The sequence below is a fragment of the Schistosoma mansoni genome, chromosome 3 (genome assembly GCF_000237925.1).
Source record: "Schistosoma mansoni strain Puerto Rico chromosome 3, complete genome".
NCBI lineage: Eukaryota > Metazoa > Platyhelminthes > Trematoda > Strigeidida > Schistosomatidae > Schistosoma > Schistosoma mansoni.
This window is the reverse complement of record NC_031497.1, coordinates 26,738,869-26,764,200: the sequence shown is the minus strand read 5'-3', so window position 1 is coordinate 26,764,200 and position 25,332 is coordinate 26,738,869. Positions and strand designations below refer to the sequence as shown.

General features: G+C 34.5%; 1 protein-coding gene across 1 annotated transcript in view; it reads left to right on the top strand.

Annotated features, from left to right (window-relative positions):
• Smp_130300 (putative na+/k+ atpase alpha subunit) overlaps positions 1 to 23,503 on the top strand; it is a 57,984-nt gene extending 34,481 nt beyond the window's left edge. The window contains exons 9-15 of the mRNA XM_018799815.1: positions 6 to 250; positions 1,544 to 1,773; positions 3,209 to 3,431; positions 5,037 to 5,265; positions 18,816 to 19,078; positions 21,538 to 21,597; positions 21,921 to 23,503. Of these exons, the coding sequence (XP_018651567.1) occupies positions 6 to 250; positions 1,544 to 1,773; positions 3,209 to 3,431; positions 5,037 to 5,265; positions 18,816 to 19,078; positions 21,538 to 21,597; positions 21,921 to 21,974 (1,304 nt within the window). The 3' untranslated portion in view covers positions 21,975 to 23,503. The remainder of the gene's footprint in view (positions 1 to 5; positions 251 to 1,543; positions 1,774 to 3,208; positions 3,432 to 5,036; positions 5,266 to 18,815; positions 19,079 to 21,537; positions 21,598 to 21,920) is intronic.
• The last annotated feature ends 1,829 nt before the right edge of the window (positions 23,504 to 25,332 follow it).

The window sequence follows — 25,332 nt, the reverse complement described above, 5'->3', positions numbered from 1 at the left end:
TGTAGTTGCTACCTACGATAAAAATTCACCAACTTGGATAGCATTAGCTCGTATTGGCATGTTATGCAATCGTGCTGAATTTAAAGTAGGCGAAGAAAATAAGCCAGTATTAAAACGCGAATGTAATGGAGATGCATCGGAATCAGCTTTGTTAAAATGTGTTGAATTATCATTTGGCGGTGTTACAGAATATCGTCGTAAAAATCCAAAAGTTGCTGAAATTCCATTCAATTCTACAAATAAATATCAGGTATAGTCTGTTAACTTGTTGATTGATTGGTATTCGGGCTCATCTTCATCAAAACAGCATTAAATTTTGCTAATAAGCAGTCTTATCCTATTGTCCTTACTGTGTGACGGTAGAAAATGTCATTCACTGATTTTAGGTGTTGTGCAGAAATCAATGGATCTAGTTTTCTTGCCAGTTGACATTCCTTCAGTAAGATGTACGTGAAATCTTGAAAGAATTGATGCTCTCTCTTGAATCCGAACCCTCGTCATCCATCTTCTTAACCTGAGATGCTAAACTCTCCTATTTTTAACATTTAAACTGAGTGCGCACCAGGTCGTCACTTATACTAGTGATCGATAGAGTTTGATCATCAGTTAAATATTAGACAAACATGTCATCGGTTTCTACTTGGTAATCAATCAAATGTTGAAAACACTGTCTTTTAAATCTAGCAACAAGTAAATCATCGTGCTGTAGCTCACCTACATCTTACTATAAATCATGTTTTATTGAGAAGGGCTTGTTGTAGACCTCCGCTGCATACAGTATAGTAAAAGGGAGAGAGAGAGACTGATGTATACATTGCTGCGTTACTATTCACACTACTCTACATACTATGTGTGACATAACATTTCAACGTAAACATAGATTGTAAATTTGTGTTTATTCTGCGTGTTCTAAATTATTACTATGGTTAGCTTTTGCAGACTGTTGAGTTCCATAGCTTGGACCATATACTGATTTTAGTTAAACAATTTTGTAAAGTAATTCTCGGAGTTCTAGTGTGAAGTAGTAACCAGTGAAGTCCAGTCATGTTGACTGATAGGCAGTTAGTTGCTTGCTTATGTTATCGAAAGATCATTATGAAATATCACGCGTTAAGTTGAACACATAATCTGTTAGATCCCACCTCAATAGTCTAATGAGTAAGTAGTTTCTGTGAGATCCGAATGTTCTGGATCTCTAATTCCTAATCAGTTCTCGGCTATCAAAATTTCTCAACGCCACATTGCCATCCCCAATTCCAGCTGAAGACGTACAAAACACATCTGCTAGGGGAGGGGAAATGAATCCATGTGTGCTTTTGGTGCGTAAACGCGGCTCAGTTAGAGAAGAACCTCTGAGAATTCGTACATGCAGATGATCGGATCTGATTCCTGGTTGTAGGGTTGTGTATTCGCATTGTTGAGGAGTACCATATTAAAACGAAGCAGTCATCTAATACTTCAATATCTGTCTAATTTCTACTAATCTCTGATTCAAGTTATTCAAAATTAATTTCAATATCTTTTGATTATTTTCTTTATCTAGTTATCGATTCATGAAACCAATGATAGTGATGAACGATACTTATTAGTTATGAAAGGTGCACCTGAACGTATACTTGATCGTTGTGGAACTATTTTAATTAATGGTAAAGAAGAAGTTATGGATGAATCAATGCGTGAAAATTTCAATAGTGCTTATTTAGAACTTGGTGGAATGGGTGAAAGAGTTCTCGGATTTTGTGATTATCGTCTACCATTGGATACTTATAAGAAGTAAATTGTTAAATGTTTATTGTGGATTTTTTTTAATCAGTATAGGTTTTTTTTGAGATCGTAGAATTTGCATAGGATATAAATCATAAAATGATCTTACTCAGATCACTATAGAAAACTTGAAAGCACTGGACAACGCCCAAGATGCGGCGTCGTGAACACGCGCTTCTGAAGATTCCCATAACAGGACAAAATCGGTCGTCCAGTGCTTGCAGCTTTTCTTTAGTGATCTGATTAAGATTATTTGTTTATTTAGATGATATCTTACACTTGCGTCTCAGACCCTAAATGGTGAGTATAATGTGGATTAGTCCTCTCTGTACAACTGTAAGGCTGTGAAATATCGTCCATGGAAGGAAATGATATGCGTAGACCATCATACGTATCATTTGAGCATTGCCTCTGGGCGATAAATGTTGAAATTGAACGTAAATCATTTGATCAAAGTATTTAGGATATATGTTGCTTAAGCACCACCTACATGAATATTCAACGTGTTGGCTGAAGTAATGGTCGACGGAAAGAAAGCTAAGGGCTGCCAAACTAAAATATAGCATCAACCTATAAAATCATTCATTGTTGACTTGAGCCGTTTAGATATACGCAAACTACTTCATTGGTTGAATTTTACTCAATCAGTGATTGGAAATGTTGAGCGATATGTCTCGAAATTAGTTACAATAATGTATATCCAATTCGCTTTTTATCGTCCGTTAATTTTTGAACTTTAAAACTATTCATCGAATTCACCTCTTCTTTTCCAACTGTATTCTCTAATGTTTAGTCTTTCTCCAGACCATTAATACTACTATTGTAGTGAAGAAGAACACCAGTGGCGAAAACCAAATGTATTTTATTGCGACATTACTGAGTGTCTTGGTAAAGTCTGAAAACCATACAGTAAATACTTCATTTGCAAAATGCCAATCAATTGTCTTGAATCTGATTGTTCCTTCTTTTACATGCCAATTACTCTCTGTTGTAGTTCTCTTCTCTATTGTTTTCTCAACCTTCTGCCGCCAGGCATCCCACTTTCGATTGGTGACACATACTGCTGATGTATGTTGACATCAGTAGCACACACCACACTATCACTACTTCAACCTTGTTTCGAAAACGCATAATTTGAGAATTCCAGATAATGGACATATGTATTACGCTCTACATTGGTTATAACTGACTGAAGAATCGATCAAAATCAATTTCCAAAAAAACAACAACAATTATCATCGTGGTTACATTCAAAACAAGCTATATTTTCTACTCCTATAAGCAAAATAATTCTCTCCCATAAATTCCAATATCGAGTTAAGATGATCTCTTGTTAATCATGCCCGATATTCATAAAGCATTCGATAGATACTATTAGTTCTGTTAATTGTTGTCCTCATCACTATCTTAATACATCATATCGTTCTTTTATTTACCTTTTCAGGGGTTATCCTTTCAATGTAGATGAACCGAATTTTCCTTTAACCAATTTACGTTTTGTCGGTTTAATGTCTATGATTGATCCACCTCGTGCAGCAGTACCAGACGCAGTTGCTAAATGTCGTTCAGCTGGAATTAAAGTAATCATGGTCACTGGTGATCATCCAATCACAGCGAAAGCTATCGCTAAAGGTGTAGGGATAATTTCAGAAAGTTCCAAAACTGTGGAAGATATTGCAGCTGAACGAGGTATTCCAGTTCGTCAGGTAATTTGTGATAAGAAAAACTACCAATCTTTTAAAATAAGAAATAAATAATTATATAAAATAGATGAATCGTGGCTAACAATGGAATCTGGGATGCGTGTTTTGTCCTATTCATGATTTTTCAGCTGGATTTACCTGCATCCCAGAGTTGATGCAGGTACATCTAACTATCGAGTCCAAAATTATTCAAACCATTAAAATTTAAATTAAATAATCAGTTATTTGTATACAACATGAATAGTATTTTTTTACTTGGTCATACGTGTCTCTCACATCTTTTATGCTTGTTATCCCACGTGGAGCATAGGCTACCCACCAACATTCTCCACCAAACTCTGTCCTAGACTCTCCTTTCTAGTTGTTTCCAAGTGCGATTCATTCTTTGGATGTTTGTCTAAGAATCACAATCCTTTCTGCGTTAATTGTTTATTTTTTAACATTGTACGATTGCAAATGGTAATTTGTTTTGTTCGTCTAGTAGAGTACGATTGAAAATCATTCAGTAATGAAGAGTTAATTCGTTATTCTCATCGATTTGGACATCCTGAACCTCACACCAAAAAAATATATTCTATTCACTACAAAATCTATTCAACCACTGAGTAGAAATAATGTTTTGAACAGTAAATTATCAATTATCAACAATCTAATACATTGAAATTTACTTAGTATTGTTTATTTGGATCTTCCCATTGATGTTTTTAGGACTGCAACTGGTCAGTCTCTAATTGGCGTATGTGTATATTGTGCGTAATACCTCGATATAGTTTAATACATTACTCAAAAATCACTCTCATTACTAATACTATTAAACTGGCTTCAAATTTATTCCGTCCAGGCAATAGTTCTGTGGTAGATTGCTGTCTGAACTATGTTAATGAGTTCATGAGAAATGTGCTGAGTTAGTGAATTACACTGAGCTTGTATATGTATCTTGTTCAATTATTCGGAAATGTGTTAAGTACATAATTTAAATGAAACAGTCTTTTAGAGGTTATTTTAATCTGTAGGTGTTCGTCACAGCTTGATTTCAGCTGGATTACCATTCAAAAGAAAAAAATAGTGGACAGCATTATTCATCCAAAACCTCTTCAAAGATGCTTAAACAACCGTTAGGAAACCTAAAAGTTCTAAGTTCGTTTACTGACAATGTTATAAATATACACTACTGAGAGAACCAGTTCCATATAAGAACGTAACAGTTCTCCAGTGCTTCTTGTAAGTAAAAATCAATCCATGATGTGTATCTCATTGTTTATATAATTTCTGGTAACCCCATGCCCAACCCTTCTTTACCTGGGCTTGTGACCGACAGTAGTCCCGGAGGAGCTACAGGCGGAGTTATTGTTTATATAAATTAGTCACTGACTTTTTTTCTTCTCACAATTCATTCAACTATACAAGTTCACCTATACATTTATAGGTCAAGTTATTTCATCTGAATGATTTAAAGTTAGTTGTTTGTTTTCACACTTCATTGTGTCTTTTTCTCTTTTCTCTTTTTAATTCACGTTCATAATTACTACTTATGATTAATGCCAAAATATTTATCATCATTTATGATAGGTCAATCCACGTGATGCACAAGCATGTGTAATACATGGATCGGATTTACGTGAAATGACTCCAGCACAAATTGATGACATTTTATTAAATCATTCAGAAATTGTATTTGCACGTACTAGTCCACAACAAAAATTAATTATAGTTGAAGGTTGTCAAAGACAAGGTGCAATTGTTGCTGTAACCGGTGATGGTGTCAATGATAGTCCAGCATTAAAACAAGCTGATATTGGTATGTATATATGTGGATGTATAGTATTTTTCCTTAGTATGTTATTTACTTACTTACTTACGCCTGTTACTCCCAATGGAGCATAGGCCGCTGACCAGCATTCTCCAACCCACTCTGTCCTCCGCCTTCCTTTCTAGTTTTATACAATTTTTGTTCATTCTTCTCATGTCTGTTTCCATTTCTGAGTGTAGTGTGTTCTTTGGTCTTCCTCTTCTCCTTTGGCCTTCAGGATTCCATATGAGGGCTTGCCTTGTGACACAGTTGGATGATTTCCTCAATGTGTATCCTATCCACTTTCAGCGCTTCTTCCTGATTTCTTCCTCCACTGAAATCTGGTTTGTTTCCTCCCACAGTAACTTGTTGCTGATAGTATCTGGCCAACGAATCCGAAGTATCTTGCGTAGACAAGTGTCAACAAAATCTTGTATCTTCTGGATGATAGCTCTCGTAGTTCTCCTTGTCTCCGCCCCATACAGTAGAACTGTCTTGACATTTTTATTGAAAATTCTGATGTTGGTGTTGGTTGACAATTGTTTTGAGTTCCAGATGTTCTTCAGTTGTAAATATGCTTCTCTTGCTTTGCCGATCGTCGCCCTCACATCTGTATCAGATCCACCGTGTTCATCAATGATGCTGCCCAGACATGCAAAGGTTTCCACATCCTCCAAAGCTTCTCCGTCAAGTGTAATTGGATTGGTGCATGTTGTATCGTATCGGTGAGTCTTGCTTTTCTCTTTGTTTATATTGAGACCTACTGCTGCTGAGGCTGCTGCTACACTGGTCGTTTTCTCCTGCATTTGTTGTTGCGTTTGTGATAGAAGAGCCAGATCATCCGCGAAGTCTGAATCTTCCAGCTGCATCCTAGCTGTCCACTGTATCCCGTGCTTCCTTCCAGATGTTGAAGTCTTCATGATCCAGTCGATCACCAGGAGAAAGAGAAAGGGTGAGAGTAAACAACCTTGCCTAACACCGGTCTTTACCTCGAATGTGTCGATGAGTTGTCCTCCATGGACGATCTGGCAGTTTAATCCATCATAGGAGTTCCGTATGATATTGACTATCTTCTCAAGCACGCCTTAGTGTCGAAGAAACCTCCATAGTGTTGTCCTGTCTACGCTATCAAATGCTTTCTCGTAGTCAATGAAGTTGATGTAGAGTGATAAACTCCATTCGATTGATTGTTCCACCAGAAAAAAATTAATATGTTATGGTTAGACATTAATTTGTTTATTTTAATGCATATTACTTGCCTGTTAGTTGAAATCATCTGGATGTGAATCAGGTAAATGTCATATATAATATGTAAATTGATTCAAAATATTAAGATTTCTCGCTAACATATCATGTAATCTTTGTCAATGACAATATGAACTTACATCTGTATTCATGAATCGATCTAAGGTAGATCTTCTTTGAAAACCTGGAAGCATTGGACGGCCATTACGTCTCAGTATGGGACTTTTCAATGTTGAATGTTTAAAATGTTCATCCAAGTGTTATTGACGTTAGCTTGAATATATAGCATACTAGTTCCATTTGGAGATTCGTAGTTAATTGATCGTAGCTAACTGATCTAATGATGAAATAGGCCATTTAACTTTTTTTTTCAAATCCTCACAACAATTCGTGAGAAATATTCATTTTCCATCACTATGGAGTCAGTCAGTCTGTCATAACGTAGAACGTGGTACGTATGTACATCGGTTCAAGTTGTCATATCCCATTAATACATAGAGATGAAATTATTAGTCCGAATTCCAGGATAGTAAAAATGGTAACAGAATTTATTCTGGGTATATGATCCTTATTGATTTCTTGAAGTTTTTAAATAGTAACAGATACAGTTTGTTTTGGATGGAACATAACTGTTTTCATATCTAACATGATTAATTGTCATGTTTGTCGAAAACAACTCCAAACTATATAACTTTTCAATAACAATAATTATAAGGACACGCGTAGTTTTGTCCTATTTGGGACTATTTTGGTGTATATACTTGCATCTCAGATTTGAAGTTCACTTCGAGATTCGAACCCAGTACCTTTCACTGCAACTGATGTATTGAGCGATGATTGTGGTAATCGCTTAAGCACTGTTCTTCGAGTTTCTAATTATTTTCAATCTAGTTGTATCTGCAAGGCTTCATATAGTCGTGTTAGGCTTTTGAAGCGAAAACAACTGAGTTCGAATCTATATGTGAACATCAACACTGGAATGCAGAAACGTCAAACTGATAAGTCTTAAATATGATGAAATACCGCATTTTGAACTCCGCAGCTAGCCACACTAACCAACTATAATAGACATCTCTCTGTATATTTTCTATTCCATCAATAACCTTTATTTACCATACCATTTTTCTATGGCGTAAATTGATATTATGAATATTATATAACTTTTAAATGATGGAGATTTGTAGCCTATGAGGATGCTCTTGGTGTTGTTGAGTTCTCAGGGCTAAATGGTTTAATTGTGAGATTTTCATTGTCGTTCTGAACAGCATCACCAACAATCTCTTCACATAGAAGAGAGCATTTTAGTCATTCCGGGAGTTTTAAGTTAGTTTATCTTGGTGGCCTTGATTATAGTTGGTTATCCTCAAAAGTTTCATTATCTTCAGTAGTCCTTGTGTTCACGTTGACTGTTTTGCTACTTTGACCTCTGATTTAGTAGGTCTGGTTCTATTCGTCGTGCCTAGTAGTCGCTAATTGATGTGAATACTACACTTTCAGAAAGCTCTCTAGCATTTTTAGTATCCCTGCGATTTAGAATTTCGATATCTTCCTAGTCGAATCCATTTCTGTAATTGTTTACATTTCATTGATATCAGTGATAGCATATCGTATCATTTTGACTGATAGTCTATGTTTGTGTATGAGTAAGTGGGGAGGTTGTCCATTTCTTCCAAACCAATACTTGTCACATCTATTATACATTATTTCCTAGTGGATATTTGATTTGTCTCTTCTTTCATTGTTGTATCTTATAATCTCTGCATAATAGAGTGGAATAATTGTGTTGGTTTATTAGTAACATTAATCTTCACTGGGATCTCATAGATAAGTTGTATTCCACATAAGACCTCTCCTGGTTTCCGAGTTTAATTTTATGATGACTGATTGAGTTGCCAGACAACTTTCTGAAGAAGTTTATAAGATAGCAACTTTTTACAGATGACAGACAAGAGTTTTTTTCATGGTAAAAACGCGGTAGTATGTTGCTGAAAATAATCACTTCTACGATGTAAATCAACTTGACTATTCATTTATGTATAAGTACTAAGTAATCACTGTTAAATTCATTTTACTTTGTAAACATTTCAATATATTATCATCATTATTATTGGATCAATTCAATAGGAATTCTCAGTAAAGGGTTGTGGGATTGTTCAGTTTTAATTGAGATCATGAATCGATCAATGTTAGACCACTATTTAAAACCTGGAAACACTGGACGGCCGTTTTTTATTAGTATGGGATTCTTCAGTAGTGCACATCCATGACAAAACGGCCGTCCAGTACCTCTAGGTTTTAAATGGTAGTCTAACATTGATCGATTCATGATCTCAATTATAACAATCGAAATTCGTTTAATTAATCATTTCACTCTTTCTCTCTTCATCTTACTTTGTTAATCTTTCTGTTTTTTCTTATTACACAAGGTGTTGCAATGGGTATAGCCGGTAGTGATGTGAGTAAACAAGCAGCTGATATGATTTTATTAGATGATAATTTTGCTTCAATTGTTACAGGAGTTGAAGAAGGTCGTATTATTTTTGATAATTTGAAAAAATCAATTGCTTATACATTAACATCGAATATTCCAGAGATTACACCATTTCTAGTGTATATTTTAGCGGATATTCCATTACCGTTGGGTACAATTACAATCTTATGCATTGATTTAGGTACTGATATGGTAAGTATGAAGTATTTCTTCTAAAGAGCTATTCAATATATTCCATTGAGCTGCATTTTATTAGATTAATATATAATGATTTATGATACGATTTCGTTGAATATTTTGATTATATATGACTATAATACTAATAATTTTTTGCAGGTTAAAGTAACTAAAGCGTTACTTACTTACTTACGGCTGTTACTACTCTTCGAGGAGCATAGGCCGCTCACCAGGATTCTCCATCCAACTCTGTCCTGAGAAATCCTTTCCAGTTCGTTCCAGTTGTTATTCATCCTTTTTATATCTGCTTCTATTTACCGACGTAATGTGTTCTTTAGCCTTCCTATTTTCCGCTTTCCTTTCGGATTCCAAGTTAGGGATTGCCTTGTAATGCACATTGGTGATTTCCTTAATGTATGTCCTATCAATTCCAAACGCCTTTTTCTGATTTCCTCCTTAGCTGGAATCTGGTTTGTTCTCTCACATAAAAGGCTGTTGCTGTTAGTATCTGGCCAGTGAATGTTGAGTATTTTGCGTTGACAACTATTTATGAATACTTGTACCTTCTTGACGATGGATGTAGTAGTTCTCCACGTTTCAGCTCCATACAGTAGGACTGACTGTCTTGACGTTCGTATTGAAGATTCTCACTTTGAAGTTGTTTTGAGCTCCACATGTTCTTCAATTGCAGAAATGCTGTCCTTGTTTTGCCAATCCTCGTCTTTACATCTGCATCCGATCCTCCTTGTTTATCAACGATGCTTCCCAGGTACGTGAATGTTTCCACCTCTTTCAGAGAGTTTCGCCATCAAGTGTGATTGGGTTACTATTCTCCGTGTTGTATTTGAGAATCTTTCATTTTCTTTTGTGTATGTTAAGGCCTAACTAAAGCGTACTGCATTATATATCGGATGTTTCATTATTTAAAGGATATCAAATGCTCCGTATGAACAAGTATGCTTTGCTGTTTGGGTACATTATCGGGAGAATAATTCTTTCTCACTATCTCGTGAATATTATTTAATGAGATGAATTTGATTGTCAGCATCTAATGAAATCTGAAACGTAGTCAGTCAAATGCAACGTAGAATTGGGCACACACATGTTTCTGTATTGATTCAAGTTTTCGTGTACTCCATTAACATAACGAGATAAAATTTTCAGGGCAAATGCTAGAATAGTAGAGATAGTAACCATCATTTTCCATCCAACTATGTACTGGACAATTCTTTCCATTTGTTATTCATCCTTTTCATTTCTTCTTCCAATTCCGGATTCAGTGTGTTCTCTGATCTTCCTCTTTTCCGTTCACTTTCACGATTTCAAGTTAGTGATTGCTTCGTGATTCAATTTGATGGTTTGCACATTATATTCAATTTGCTTGTTAATAGTTTAAGTAAACGAATAGAAGATAAAGTTTATTCAGTGATTCGAGTAACTTATTTCGTGTTTTGGTTTGGTTGACCTTAAGATCCTACCAATCTATTCTTACATCAGCTAACATCGTCCTATGTCTCAACTACCTCAATCGATAATTTGCAACCTCACTAACCGATCTACCGTCTTTAGTCAATAAACTATATGCAACTTCAGCATTATTCTTTTGGTCGTTTCACGATACTCAAAAATACTTCAGAGTTACCTATAATCGATAGTTTGTAGCTTTCGCATGTCTTTTGTTCATATAGACCATGGTTTACATCTATTTATTATTTGACCAATAGACAATCATCTTACCTGCACCGCAAATGATCCAATTTGACAAAATCGAACTAAACTGTCCTGGTTTGTATCAAGATTTTATCAGATATCAACCCATTAGGGTTGAATAAACCTTCAAGATAAGTAAAATGTTCAACATACTCAACTGTTTCACTTCTTACTTGAGCACTCTTACCTCTCCTCTCTCCAGTTACTTCATTTCGATCAACGACTACATCATGTATCTAGATAAGATCAATAGTCTTTCACTTTAAATATATTACCTCTTATTCGAAATAAACGAGTTACTCTACTTATTTACCCGAGTTCTATTACATTTATAGCAAGCAGTAAGTGCAGTTAAGTAGTTTAGGTAATATCCATTTATATCTTGTTGTATATTCTACAATCCAAGTTGGTTATAGGCTACCTTCTCTTCTACTCTTCAAAGTATCTTGCATACTCTGTGCTTTTTGACCGACTGAAACTTCTCTCTCCAATTATCGACTGTAGCAACTTTCACCTAACGTTCCGCTACATACTACTTATAAACAATTTTGTGAGTAGCATTCGCTTCAGAGAGATAGTGTAATTGTTTTTTTAAAGTTCATTCCTTACACTAACCTCATGTTTCCAAATTTCATACATATTTATCCTGTTATTTTATTTATATTCCGTTTGTTGGCATATGTTAAATCAATATCCTAATGCAAAAGTATCATTCCATTATTAATAATAATAGAAAGAATAATAATTTGGTATCACGGAAACAAATATTTCATAATCATTGTGTATGTTCTACGCTTGTGTTCTCTCCCTTTCTCCCTCTCTATCCCCCTCTCTCCCTCACCCTCTGTCTTCGAAATGTTAAGAGTTTATTGTTTGTTGTTGTTGTTGTTGAAGTTTATGAACAGGAAGTGTCCTATTGGGATTAATACATCCATGTACATTATTATTGTTACTTGTTATCGTTGATCTGAAAACATGAAAAAAAATATTAATGATTTCCCTCCATTGAAAAAAATTCTTTTATTCTGCTTGTTGCTACGTCGATTCACATTCCATTTGTGATCTTTGTTAAAGATCTTAAAATTTTAAATATTGATCGTTGAAAACTTTTTTTTTCATTGCATACACATCTTTACACTATCGGTTTATTGAAATAATCAACAACGGAAGGTTCCAACTGATACCGGGTAAGTAATAGTGAGGTTAGACACAGGGTATTAGGGAATGATGGTAAATGAGTTGATGAGGTGATGAATCTTCATCGTCTGAGATGGTTGGGCCACGTGTTACGTATGCCTGAACATCGATTACCAAGACGCGCAATGTTGACTAGTGTAGGGGATAGTTGGAAAAGAGTTAGGGGCGGCCAAACCAAGACGTGGCATCAGTCCTTGAAGTCACTAACTTCTAGTCTAAGCCATGTTGGCAGATGCAGACTACTTAGTTGGGATCCGCGTGACTATCGTAACCAATGGTTGGAGACTCTAGGTGACATGGTTCAGAATCGATCACTAGGGCGTAGGTGTATACACTTTTTATCTTCCCTTAAACCTTGAAGTTAAAATTGCTTCATATCTATCTTTCTTCCTGTACTATATCCTTATATACAATCATTCTTTTATATATTACCACCACTAAATTAACTACTATGAATTTGGTGTTGATCTTGTTGTGCTAACGAGGTATGGCAACTTGGACCGATGCATAAATGTACCTGGTCCTACGTTGTGGCTGACTGAACTGACTTACCAACTGATACAATTAGATTGTAGTTCATTTGCACTGAACAAGTCAATAGCTATCTGAACTCCATGTTTAAGTGGATACTAAATTAGGCGTTTGAAGTGAAAGTTATTAGGTTCGAGTACAGAAGTGGATGCCACCAGTTCACTGGTAAATACATCCAAGTTAGGAATTTCAAATAGAATGAAATACACATCCTAGATTCTTTTGCTTAAAAATCAGTTCTTCTATTCTTTGTGAACTCATATATATGTATTTCCCTATGTTCAATTTTGTCTATATCTATCGGTATTATTATGATTTTCAATGTTTGTGCTTTTCATCTCTTATTACTATGTAACAACATGAACCTATTCACATATATTTGTTCCAAACGTATCTTAAAGTTATTTATACTTTTTTTGACGTATATGTTTTGCCTATTATTTATTGGTTCTTGGACGCTTCACTACTTTTAACCTTCATGTGCGTATGTTTGTGTGTTCAACAAGTCCACAAAACCTCACTAATCACCTCCTTCAATTTGAATAGGTAACCAGTCGTACTCTGGATTTCCAGTTTTGGTATTCATTCTTCATACATACTTTTTTTCATTTCTTCTTCTCCAACTCCATGCTCTGTAACGTTTTTTTTTTCATTTTCATCCTAGCTAAAATTATTTTGACTCTATTATTATTCATGTTTGTAATATTTTATTGAAAATAATGAACCGATCAATGTTAGACCACCATTAAAGACCTGCAAGCACTGGAAAACCGTTTTGTCCCATCATGGGACTCAGTAGTGAGCATCTATAACCCTGAACGTTAGAATCGAACCAAGGACCTTCAGTTTCGCACGTGAACTCTTAACCTCTAGATCACTGAACGGGCATCCAATAGTGTTAATGTCTAACTTTAATCAGTCCACTATATTTCGCGACCATCTTATCTCATTTCGTCGTTGTGCCATAGTGAATTTCGGCGTGCCGCATATTGATTATAACTGACTGATAAATCTTGTTTATTTATTCTATTCTAAGCGAATTTCAATTATTTGATGTTTATATCCTCTGGTATGCTAACAAAGAGTAAACGAAACATGAATAAATTCGAGTTTTTCATGAATCAATAATGAACAAAATACTTTTTTGATCATGTTGTGTTCCCTCGGCTACAAAATGTTCATTGTTGTTCTGGACACAAATATCATCATCGTTTATTGAGAGTGAAACTAAGCTGTCTCAATTTTATTCCCTGTGATTGACTGTTTTTCAGACAATACTATCCAGAATTAAGCTTACCCAACACAGAATATATTGTGACGTGGAGTATTTCAGAGTTGATACTAACACGCAATTTTCTTATATGAATTCAATAAAGAAATCTGAATGGTGAAAATTTTGGCTAATTTTTTTGTACAGTAGAATCGAAATAAGGAAATCATAAGTTCTACTAAGCAGGTTAAGATTTGAATACCTTTCGTATTCCATAAGTGATTTGTGACCTTAAAGGATTCATAGTTGAAATCATGAGTCAATTGATGCTAGACCACCATGGAAAACTTGGAAGCACTAGATGACCGTTTCATCCTATTATGGGACTCTTCAGCAGTGATCAGTGGAGTTCAACTAGGTCTGTTGGGAGATATAAACTTGCAGAAGACAATTGGTGAACGGTTGCTCAAACATCGTGGATTGGTTGAAGTCAGACATTAACACCGTTGGATGACGGCCGGCTCAGTAGTCTATCAATTAAGTGCTTTGGCGCGAGACTGGTAGGTCCTGGGTTCGAATCTCGCGAGGCGAAATCGTGGATGCGCACTTCTACTGAGGAGTCCCATAATAGGACGAAACGGCCGTCCAGTGCTTTCACGTTTTCCATGGTGATCTAGCTTCAAATGACTCATGATTTCAACTATGAAAATACTGAAATCTCAAAACCCCTTCTGATCTTTAAGGATTCATCATAATGCGAAAAAACAGCTTAACCATGTTTTCACATTGTTTAAACTAAGATTCAAAAGTGACATCATTCATCAGAATCAAAATGAAAATCACTCTCATTGTATTAAGTCGAATATTCGATCATTGATCTCAATGTACTCAGACATTTGTACGCTTAAATTGAAAAGTTTCGTATCATCATTTCAATTCATTTCCATTGTAATGCTTGAAATTCTTCGTACTCTTTTGTGAGGTAGATTTATGTCGGTCTTTTTTTTAAATAATGACACTTAATCTTTCCACACACACACACAATTCCAACTGATTACTCGAATGGGGGAAAAAACAAAGCGAGAAAAGTAGTTTATTGACTAAACGAAATCAAAATGTATGTATACTAATCCATGTGTATATATGTATGTATGTCAGCCCACTAAAAAAAAGAGAGAAGAACTTGTAGTGTCTTTTCCCATCCCTTAGAAATAAAAAAAAACCCATTTCTTGATTAATTTTTTAAACTTCTCATTATTTGACTGGTATTTCATTGATCTAATGTAGTCATTAGAATATAACTAAAGAAAAAGCCCATCGATTTAAGCTATAACTCTTCATTTCATAATGAACATTTTCTATATCTCATTGATTCTATTTTTACTCTTTGCTATTAAAAAGACTATTGCTTGAATCAATCCTTCACGTTATATGAAATAGAGCCTCTGCCAGGGAAGTCCTACTCACTTCCTTCTCGTGGCGGGTGTGTAATTTACGAAATTGAGAGGAACAAAAACCGAATATCCGGCGCTTTAACCGGGTTGATGGACACAGCGAGTCCACCTAGGGGAGTTAGAAAACCCTGATTCCAAACCAATCGTGCACATGGGCTCCAGTATCCTGAGGGAACAAATGGCGTATGAATCAATCGTTGGTCACCGACTACCATGGGACTGCATCTCCTCATGATGCTCCACTGTCTTGTGGATCAGATCTTTAGGTCAAAGGCTCCGGCAGTGGTGCCCTAAGGAAACCACTTGCTTCAGTTTGGGCAACCGGGCAGTATTACATCCCTCACACAAATCAAATGAGTTTTGTGTGGCGCACATATATCTGGTGCTCCTTTGTACCAATATTTATGTGTATAAATAAATAAAATAATGAAATCCTTAAGGTTTTTCATTTCAATTTCAAGATATGATCTGTTAAGAATTCTTGATAAAAAATTCAAAAAAATTGATAAATAACATGATCAATAACAGAATGTGGTTTAGTGGAGATTTTAGTAATTTTATATGGTTGAAATCATGAGTCAATTGAAGCTAGACCATCATGGAAAACCTGAAGGCACTGGACGGCCATTTTGTCCTATTGTGGGACTCCCCAGCAGTGCGCATCCACGATCCCGCCTCCCGAGATTCGAACCCAGGACCTACCAGTCTCGCGTGCGAGCACTTAACCGATAGACCACTAAGCCGTTTAGAATCCAACGGTGTTAATGTCTAACTTCAATCAATCCACGAAATCGAGCAACCATTTCACCAATGTCTTCAGGGATCAATTATCATTCATTTACATTACTGAATGAAAGATTCTGTATAATTTACTACAAATAAGAAATCAATTAATTGTTGAATGTTCATAGCTGAAGTCTCTTTAAATTATTCAATTTTTCTATTAGTTCTGCAAAGGTCAGTTGAATCTCTCCATCAGTAATGCTAAAGACTGTAATTGATCAGTTTCTTATTGGTATGTATTCATGCTATACGGATCATTTCGTTAATCTCATTTACAATTTGAGCATTTTGAATCCAAGTCAAATAGTGACTAACAGTAGAATTCAAGATGCGTTTTGATGGAGTTTTGTTCTCAACATGTGGAGAAATTCAAACTTTTCATTTCTACCCGAAGTTTGTGCTGATGATGTCATTCAGAAGGATGATGAAAGCTCCATGACGAAACCATCTAGCTCAGAGAACAAAACTTCATCAAAATCATCCACTTGAGCTACAAATCTCCATCATTCAAGATATGTGTTTCGTCCTATTTAAGACTCATTTGAAAAGTGTACTTCTTTTACAGTATTATTGTTCATACTAGAACTTTAATTTTTTTCTAGATTTCTCCGTTAGTTAACATCAGACTTTACCTTTAAAAAAATATTCAATTTTTCTTATCATAAGACATATACACTCGAGTATATATATATATATATATATATATTCATTTGTATGTTTTGCATGAACTCTTTTGTGACGGGTTTAATCATATTCATAATTGGTGAACGGTTGCTCAAACATCGTGGATTGGTTGAAGTTAGACATTAACACCGTTGGATGACGGCCGGCTCAGTAGTCTATCGATTAAGCGCTCTGGCGCGAGACTGGTAGGTCCTGGGTTCGAATCTCGCGAGTGCGGGACCGTGGATGCGCACTGTTGAGGAGTTCCATAATGGAATGAAACGGCCATCCAGTGCTTCTAGGATTTCCATGATGGTGTAGCTTCAATTAAATCACGCTTTCAACTATGAAAATATTCATATAATTGTAAAATATCATGATAAGAACACTTAGTATATACATATATAAATCATTTTTGACCATGGTTATTATTATTCATACACTTTTCAGGTCATAAGTTCATAATTTCATGGTTTAAAAAACGAAAAAAAAATTAATTTTTTGCTTCGTTTATTTATTGATCCAAGTACATATATGTGTGATCATTCAATGAGTGTGGTTACTTCGTGGTTGTTGTTGTTGTTGTTGAGTGAAAACTATTTTATTTTCTTCTATCATCTTTCGGATTACTCCATATACTCTTACTATTTCTACCATTATGGGATTTGAATCGATAATTATATCTTTGTGTTAATGTGTTAAGGGCAACTCGAACTGATGTATGTACGTATGTACGTACGAAGTTCTACGTTGTGACTGACTGACTAACTGAATGACTGATATGATATTTTATGTATTTGTTTCTAGACAAATGAACTAGGTCGAAATTTATTTTGTTTACAGGACACTTTTCATTGGTATTATTGTTTTATAGGTAATAGATATTAATCTTGAATATATATTTAAGAATGGATTAATGATAAGGAATATATATTAATGTATTACATGTATTGAAGGTAAAATGGTGATTGGAAGTGGTCACTACCCAGTGATCGATCAATTATGATGTATTTAAGGTATACAATGTTTAAGTAGATTCAAAACTGTCACATACTATGTGTATTTTTTTTTATAATTTGGAACAACGAAATTGTATTGTATCATAAATATGTAGGACTATAGAGTGAGAAATACTGAAGTTAAACTAAGGGTGCTACGTATAAATTGACAAATAGACTGATGTTTTTTAATGAGTTTTTATCTAAGTTGAGTACAATATTTATTGGTGTAGGAGTAGTTTGGAAGAAAATGGCCAATTTATTAGTTACTTACCCCTGTTACCCCTCATGAAGTAGCATAGGCCGCACACCGTCATTCTCCATTCAACCCCATCATGAGCAATCCTTTCCAGTTAACATTCATCCTTTTCATATCGGCTTCTATTTCCCGACATAATGTGTTCTTTGGTCTTCCTCTTTTCCGCTTCCCTTCCGGATTCCAAGTTAGGGATTGAGTCGTGATGCACATTGGTGATTTCCTTAATGTATGTCCGATCCACTTCCAACGTCTTTTCCTAATTTCCTCTTCAGCTGGAAGCTGGTTTGTTCTCTCACATAAAAGGCTGTTGCTGATAGTATCCGGCCAGTGGATGTTGAGTATTTTGCATAGACAACTGTTTATAAATACTTGTACCATTTTGATGATGGTTGTAGTAGTTCTCCACGTTTCAGCTCCATACAGTAGGACTGTCTTGACGTTCGTATTAAAGATTCTGACCTTGAAATTGGTTGAGAGTTGTTTTGAGTTCCATATGTTCTTCAATTGTAGAAATGCAATCCTTGCTTTGCCAATCCTCGCCTTTACATGTGCATCAACATCAAAAACACTCCCATTTATTACACTCAACATTAATTCATGAAGTTATTGACTTTTGGATTAAACATTATTGATGGGTACAGACTATTTGACTAGGTATCCGCGTAATTATTATGATCAACAGTTGGAGATGTTGAGTGAAACAACTTAGAATCGGTCGTCACGGTGCAGACTCTTTCATCATTTGTCTTGCTTTAAATTATTTAACATTCAATACAGTATTAGTTGATGTTCAACACTTTATCAGTGCTTTGTTTTTTTTAAATTCTTTCATAGATTCCAGCGATTTCATTGGCTTATGAAGAAGCTGAAGCAGATATTATGAAACGTATGCCACGTGATCCATTACATGATAAATTAGTGAATGAACGTTTAATTTCAATGGCTTATGGTCAAATTGGAATGATACAAGCATCAGGTGGTTTCTTTGTTTATTTTGTTATTATGGCTGAAAATGGTTTTTGGCCATCACGTTTACTTGGTATACGACGTGAATGGGATTCTAAAGCTATTAATGATTTAGCTGATTCTTATGGACAAGAATGGGTAAGTGGTTGGGCTTTTTTTTCTCTTTTTTCGCTCTTCAAAAAACATTGTGCTTAACTACAAAGAAAATCTTTGAGGTGAATTGTTTAAGTGAGGAATTTGGACAATATCATCCACTTACCTACTTCATATAGAAGTGAAGAGAGATAGACAAAGATGGTCTATATCACAATGTTTATTGACTGCGGAATTCCGAAAACTATCCGTCGAAGCTAGTAAATGGTGACTACATGATAATAACCAGCATAGGGTTTGTAGAAGTGGATTTTAATTGGTTGGAGTTAGACAATAACACCATTGGGTGCCGCCTCAATGGTCTAGAGATCCTCGATCCGATCCGTGGTGACAGGGTCGTGGATGAGCACTACTGAGAAGTCTCAAACTTAGGAGAAATGGCATTCCAGTGCTTCCAGGTTTTCAATGGTGTTTTAACATTGATCGGTTCATGATCTCAATAGTACTCAACAATCTCCATAACCCTATACTGAAGTTATCACATTGTTCGTTAATTTGATTTTTATTTTTTAACATTTCTTCCGTTGATTGAATAAAGCCAAAACCAACAAATGAGACTTGTTTGTAATACGTAAAGAGAAGTAATTTTATGAATTGTTCTTCTTTTGAGTGTATGAAGAATTGCCTCCCTCTTGATATTTTCAAGTCACATAAATGGTTCAGTGATAACAATGCATTGTAGAATGATAAACAAGAGGATGTAATAAGGTAACAATTTCCCAAACAATACTTAAGCGACAGTTTCTGTTTCTATGCAGAATGTTTTTCATTAAGCGATCTATGATGTGTCACAAAAATCCAGATTGAATACATCAAAGGAAGGAGCTTGTAGGTCCTCCTCCTCAATGTTATAGGATTTTCTTCAAAGTTATCTTTCTTCACTCCATTAATCAATTAATAAAAATTAATCTGTGATCTTGCACAACCCCTTATCTATTGTCTGATGACTGGACCGCACTGATCATGGCTTCTCAGCAAAACTCCAGAATTTCCATCTTGAAGCTGGTCATTAGTGAGCACATGATTATGATCAATATGGGTACTTATGGAGTTTGTAGTATTTTCATAGTTGATCTAAGCTAGATTGCCATTGAAAACCTGGAAACACTGGATGGTTGTTTTATCATGGATTCACACTGCCGTAGAGTCACCATATTGAGAAGAAAATAGGCGTCCAGTGTTTTCAGATTTTCATTGGTGGTCTAGCTAGTCTAGATCGAATCATGAATTCAACTTTGGAAAAATACTACAAACTTCATAAATACCCCCCCCCTCCGTATTGATAAAATCTTTTTTTTTGTTTTTTTTTTGTTTATTCTTTCTAATAGACATATAATCAACGTAAACGATTAGAATATACATGTCATACAGCATTTTTTGCTTCAATTGTTATTGTACAATGGACTGATTAAATGATTTGTAAAACTCGACGTAATTCTATATTTCAACAAGGAATGTGGAATCATCATTTTAACATTTGGTTTATTCTTTGAAACAACATTAGCTATTTTCTTATCATATTGTCCTGGTTTAGATAAAGGTTTACGTATGATGCCAATGAGGTAAGTTCAATTTGCATGGAAGTAAAGCTTCTATTCTTCATTTGCTTTCTTTCCTGTTCTATTTCAAGTTAAATGCAGAGGGGAGTAGTCTTGGGATCTAGAAAGCGACTAACAAGTCAGTATCAAACATTCCCATTAGTAGTCATATCAATGACCTGAATTCTGAGTTATAAAATATTTCAGATATGTGCATTTAAAGAATATTACTAAAAACAATTCCATTTCTTCAAACCACCAATAGTGTTCAGTCAGTAATCATTGTCGATCTTATGATATCTAAGATTTAAATGATGAACTGATCTTAGCTAGACCATCATTTGAAACATGGAAGAGCTGAACGGTCATTTCGCCCTACTATGAGATTTCTGTTCAGTGTGCATTTACAACTCCGCATCTTGGGATCTAACCCAAGACCTTCAGTTTCGTGCCTTGATCATTGGGGTCCAATTATATCTGGTGTGAGATAGCAGGCGATGAATAAGGTTACACGAAATTAAGGATTGATTGAAGTTATACATTAACACCTCTGCATACCGGCTTAGTAATCTAGATGTTAAGCGTTCATGCACGAGAACGAAGCTCGTGAGTTGAATTCCGACTTACGGGATCGTAGTTGCACACCGAACAGAAATCTCATGAAAGGACCAGACGGCTGTCCAGCACGTTCACGTTTTCAATGAATGATGATTTAAACTTTGAGAATTCTACAAAAATTCCATATACTAATATTACCATCATCAATATTATTAACATTCAACTATCTATATAAACAATGCGTTAATTATTCAGTCGATTATTTTCGTTGGTATGATTAATAATTTCGCTGAACTTCATTCAAATATAAGGATTTAGGCTAACACCAACAACAACGTCACAAATAACAGTCCAACTGGTCCGACTTCAGTACATTCACTTAAACGATTGATGATTAGTTTAATGAACACTCATAATTCTTTTACTCATTGTTCGCTATGTCAAGTTGTATTAGTTTAATGATGGATAGTATCGTTAATAAATACACAAACTGTTCTCTAATCTCTATCATTGACATTATAGCAAATATATATGCCACCCTGAAGATCAGTTTTTTTTCCGCGATATTTGAGGGCCCTTACTGTAGTCACTTCCTTAAATAATAATCTCATCAGATAAGTTTGTTCATTTACTCAACCAACTGAATATTATACGTATATTATTAGATGTCTCTTCAATTACTTATCTCTTTGTATATATTGATGTTTTTCTCTCAAAATTTTCTTTTCCAGATTTACATGGTGGCTTCCAGGTCTACCATTCAGTTTTCTGATATTTGTCTATGATGAAGTGAGAAAATTCCTACTTCGACGGTTACCGCCTGGATCATGGCTTGAAAAAGAAACATATTATTAGTTGTAGTTATAGTAAATCCCCTCCCCCCTTTATTATATATGAGTATATATAAATATATATGCATTCTTGTCATCTCTATGTATGTGTATTGCACATTTGTAGTTTAAATGAATTGATTCTTTACTTCTCTCTATCTCACACTTTTCACGCATACATATACACACACACGCGCACACTACTACGATGTCCTCTTGGAAATATTAGCATCTTCTGTATTGAAACTATTAAATCCTGATTTAGATTATTTGAAACATTATGGAGTTCTTTATTTTGCATCACTCATATATATGTGTGTGTTTGTGCTTATTCACTTGCTTGTGTATTATTATCTGTGCTGTTTTCTAGTTAATCAATTGATGATGATGATGATTACCCACCTTCTATTTTTTCTTCTTTCACTCCGTATTGTTCTCTTCTTTTTATTTGAATAACGTTCTTTCTGAAATGGATCAAACAATTTATGAATGAGAAAGCCATCTTCTTATATCCTTCTTATCATTACCATCTCTTTGATTATCATTGTCAAGATCGTCGCTACTCCTCTTATTATCGTAAAGTAGAATTGAAACACAATACACATTACATGATCAATAATATAATTATTAAAGAGAAATGCGCCTTATCTTGCAATGATTTCATTTCAAGGTGGGTTCTTTCTAGTATCATTCTACTTTTTACCATCATTATCATCAATATTGTCATTACTGCTATTCGAACACTACTTACTACTACTACTAGTTAAATTAGTGAGATAATCAGTAGTGTAATAGGCGTGTATTATCTACTAGTATTTGTAGTAGTAATGACAATTATCATCATTTAGATACATTTATTATTATATTATTTTGTTTGTTTGCTAGTTTTTCATCAAAATTTAAATTGTCGCCATATATATTCAGATATATCGATACACCCCCCCTCTCTCTCTCACTGTTTCACCCCCCTTTTTTTTCTCTCAATTTCGTTCAATGGTAGATTGTTTCTTAACCTCCTTCTCCCCCTTCTTTCTTTTTGTTTCCTGTATCGATTAAGTTGATTTTGTATATTTCACATTGATTTGTTTGTTTTGTTTTGTTTTGTTTGTTTGTTTTCAGTTTTCAATTTTTTTTTCTATGAACAATAATTATGATTATTTAGAAAAAAATTGTGTTTTTGTTTTTTTTTCGTTTTTTTTTCTCTGAAAGCGTGTGAATTAGATTAAAGAAAAAAAGAAAGAAAAAAACAACAAGAAAAAAAAGAAAGTAAATTATTGTGTTATGATTATTATTGTTTGTCATTGTTAATTGGATATTTATGAAAGATTGTGATGAACTGTTTTTCTTTTCTTTGTTTTTGTTTTGCTACTCTATTCTTATCCCTTTTTCTTTGGCTTGAGTTACTCTCCTTTTCATATTCGTTGTGTGTATGTATGTATGTGTGTGTGTTTCATTTTATAGTCTGTTGGAGTTTTTGATAATTTGATGGTCGACATTTTCGATTGGATGTGTTATAGACTTTGGTATGTTTTTTTGTACTGTGAATAAAGGATTCTAATAATGATTTATATCTTGAATGTTCGAGAACATGTCCCCTCTCTTTCTCTCACCCCCTCACACACATATACATACACGTATATTATCATTGTGTATTCAGTTGATTCATACAATCAACTATAATCATTATGAATAGAATCTATTATGATTATCATAATTAAAATAGTGTATACAGGATCATATTCTATATGATTTAATGCCATATTACATCTACAAAAATAGATGTCACTAATCATTCATTCATTTTGTAGTATATAATCCTATTATCTTGTTGTTATTCATATCTTTATTGTTTTGTATTGTTCCTCTTTCTCTCCCTCGCTCTGTCTCTCTTCCTATCCTATCTCTGTTTCTCTTTTTTTAATGATTACGTAATAGAATATTCAGTTTTGTTTTAACCAAAACCTTCTCATTTAAACAAACAATACTCTAATTCCATATTAATATCTTTGTTCTATTATGATGATTATTCCAATGATTTGAATAGTTAGTTCATGGTAATTCTTTTGTTGTTATTTTTCAATTCCCAAAACTTGTCTAATTGATTCATCATATCTCATTTGGTCTATTTTAGATATGTTCTTGTTTCGAAACAAGAAAGATTATACAATAGATCAATTCTTGTATGTTTAGATTCTCAATAAAACTAGATCTTGATAGAGTGTATGTGTGTGTATTTGTTATTTAGATATTTTGTCTTTTCTCCCTTAGTTCTACGTATATATGCAGTGGATAAGAGCAAGTTTGAGGAATTTTTCATTTCCATGATAGCATATATATGTATATATAGTGTTAGTTAAGTAACTAGGTTATTTCCCCTCCTTTTTTTTTAAAGAATTAGATCAATAGTTTCTAAGACTACTCTAACTGATTGATTTTTTTTGTTTCTTGCCCATTTTTTTCAGTTGTTGTTGTTAATATGTTGGTATTATTGTCATTGATGGTTTATTCTTTGTTTCATCTATTTCCCCGGCACCGCCCCTCTCCCCCCCTACATCTAATTCGAAATTACGTGATTTTTTTTATTAATAAAGTATTATTATTATTACACAAAAATGATATTAATTGTTAGCCATAATAGTAATATATATGTATGTGTGTGTGGTTGTAATAGAGGCTCACATACGCGCACACACACACACGAGATGAGAAATTACTGATCGTTCTTTTTTTTCGCACCCGTAACCATCCATCAGTTTGTTCTCTCTTTTTTTAAAAATAAAAAAATCCGTCGTTCTCTCATTCACTCTGCTTTTTTCATTTTTTTCTTTCATTACATATTATATTTGTTTCTTGTTGATTTATCCAATTGAGTTTTCATTGTAGGAGTCTCAATAAATTTGAATTTACAATAATTGTCTTCCCATTGTTATCATCATTGATATTGATTGTAATGTGTATTATAATGGTACTAGTAGTTTCGAAGTGATAGGTTAAGACTGGTAGGTCTTGGGTTCGAATCTCGCGAGGCGAGGTCGTGGATGGGCACTGCCACTGAGGAGTCCAAAAATAGGACGAAACGGTCATCCAGTGCTTCCAGGTTTTCCCTGGTGGTCTAGCTTCAATTGACTCACGCTTTCAACTATGAAAATACCTTCTGATTAAAAATAAGTTTATTGGTGAATAGTTATGGTTGAAGAAGAACTCTGAGCCAATTCAGGATACCTGGGTGAGAAGAATGTTGAATCTACTTTGACTAAATGGTTAAGATATGTGGCAATGCCGACGTACGATTTTAGTGTAGGATTAGATCAAG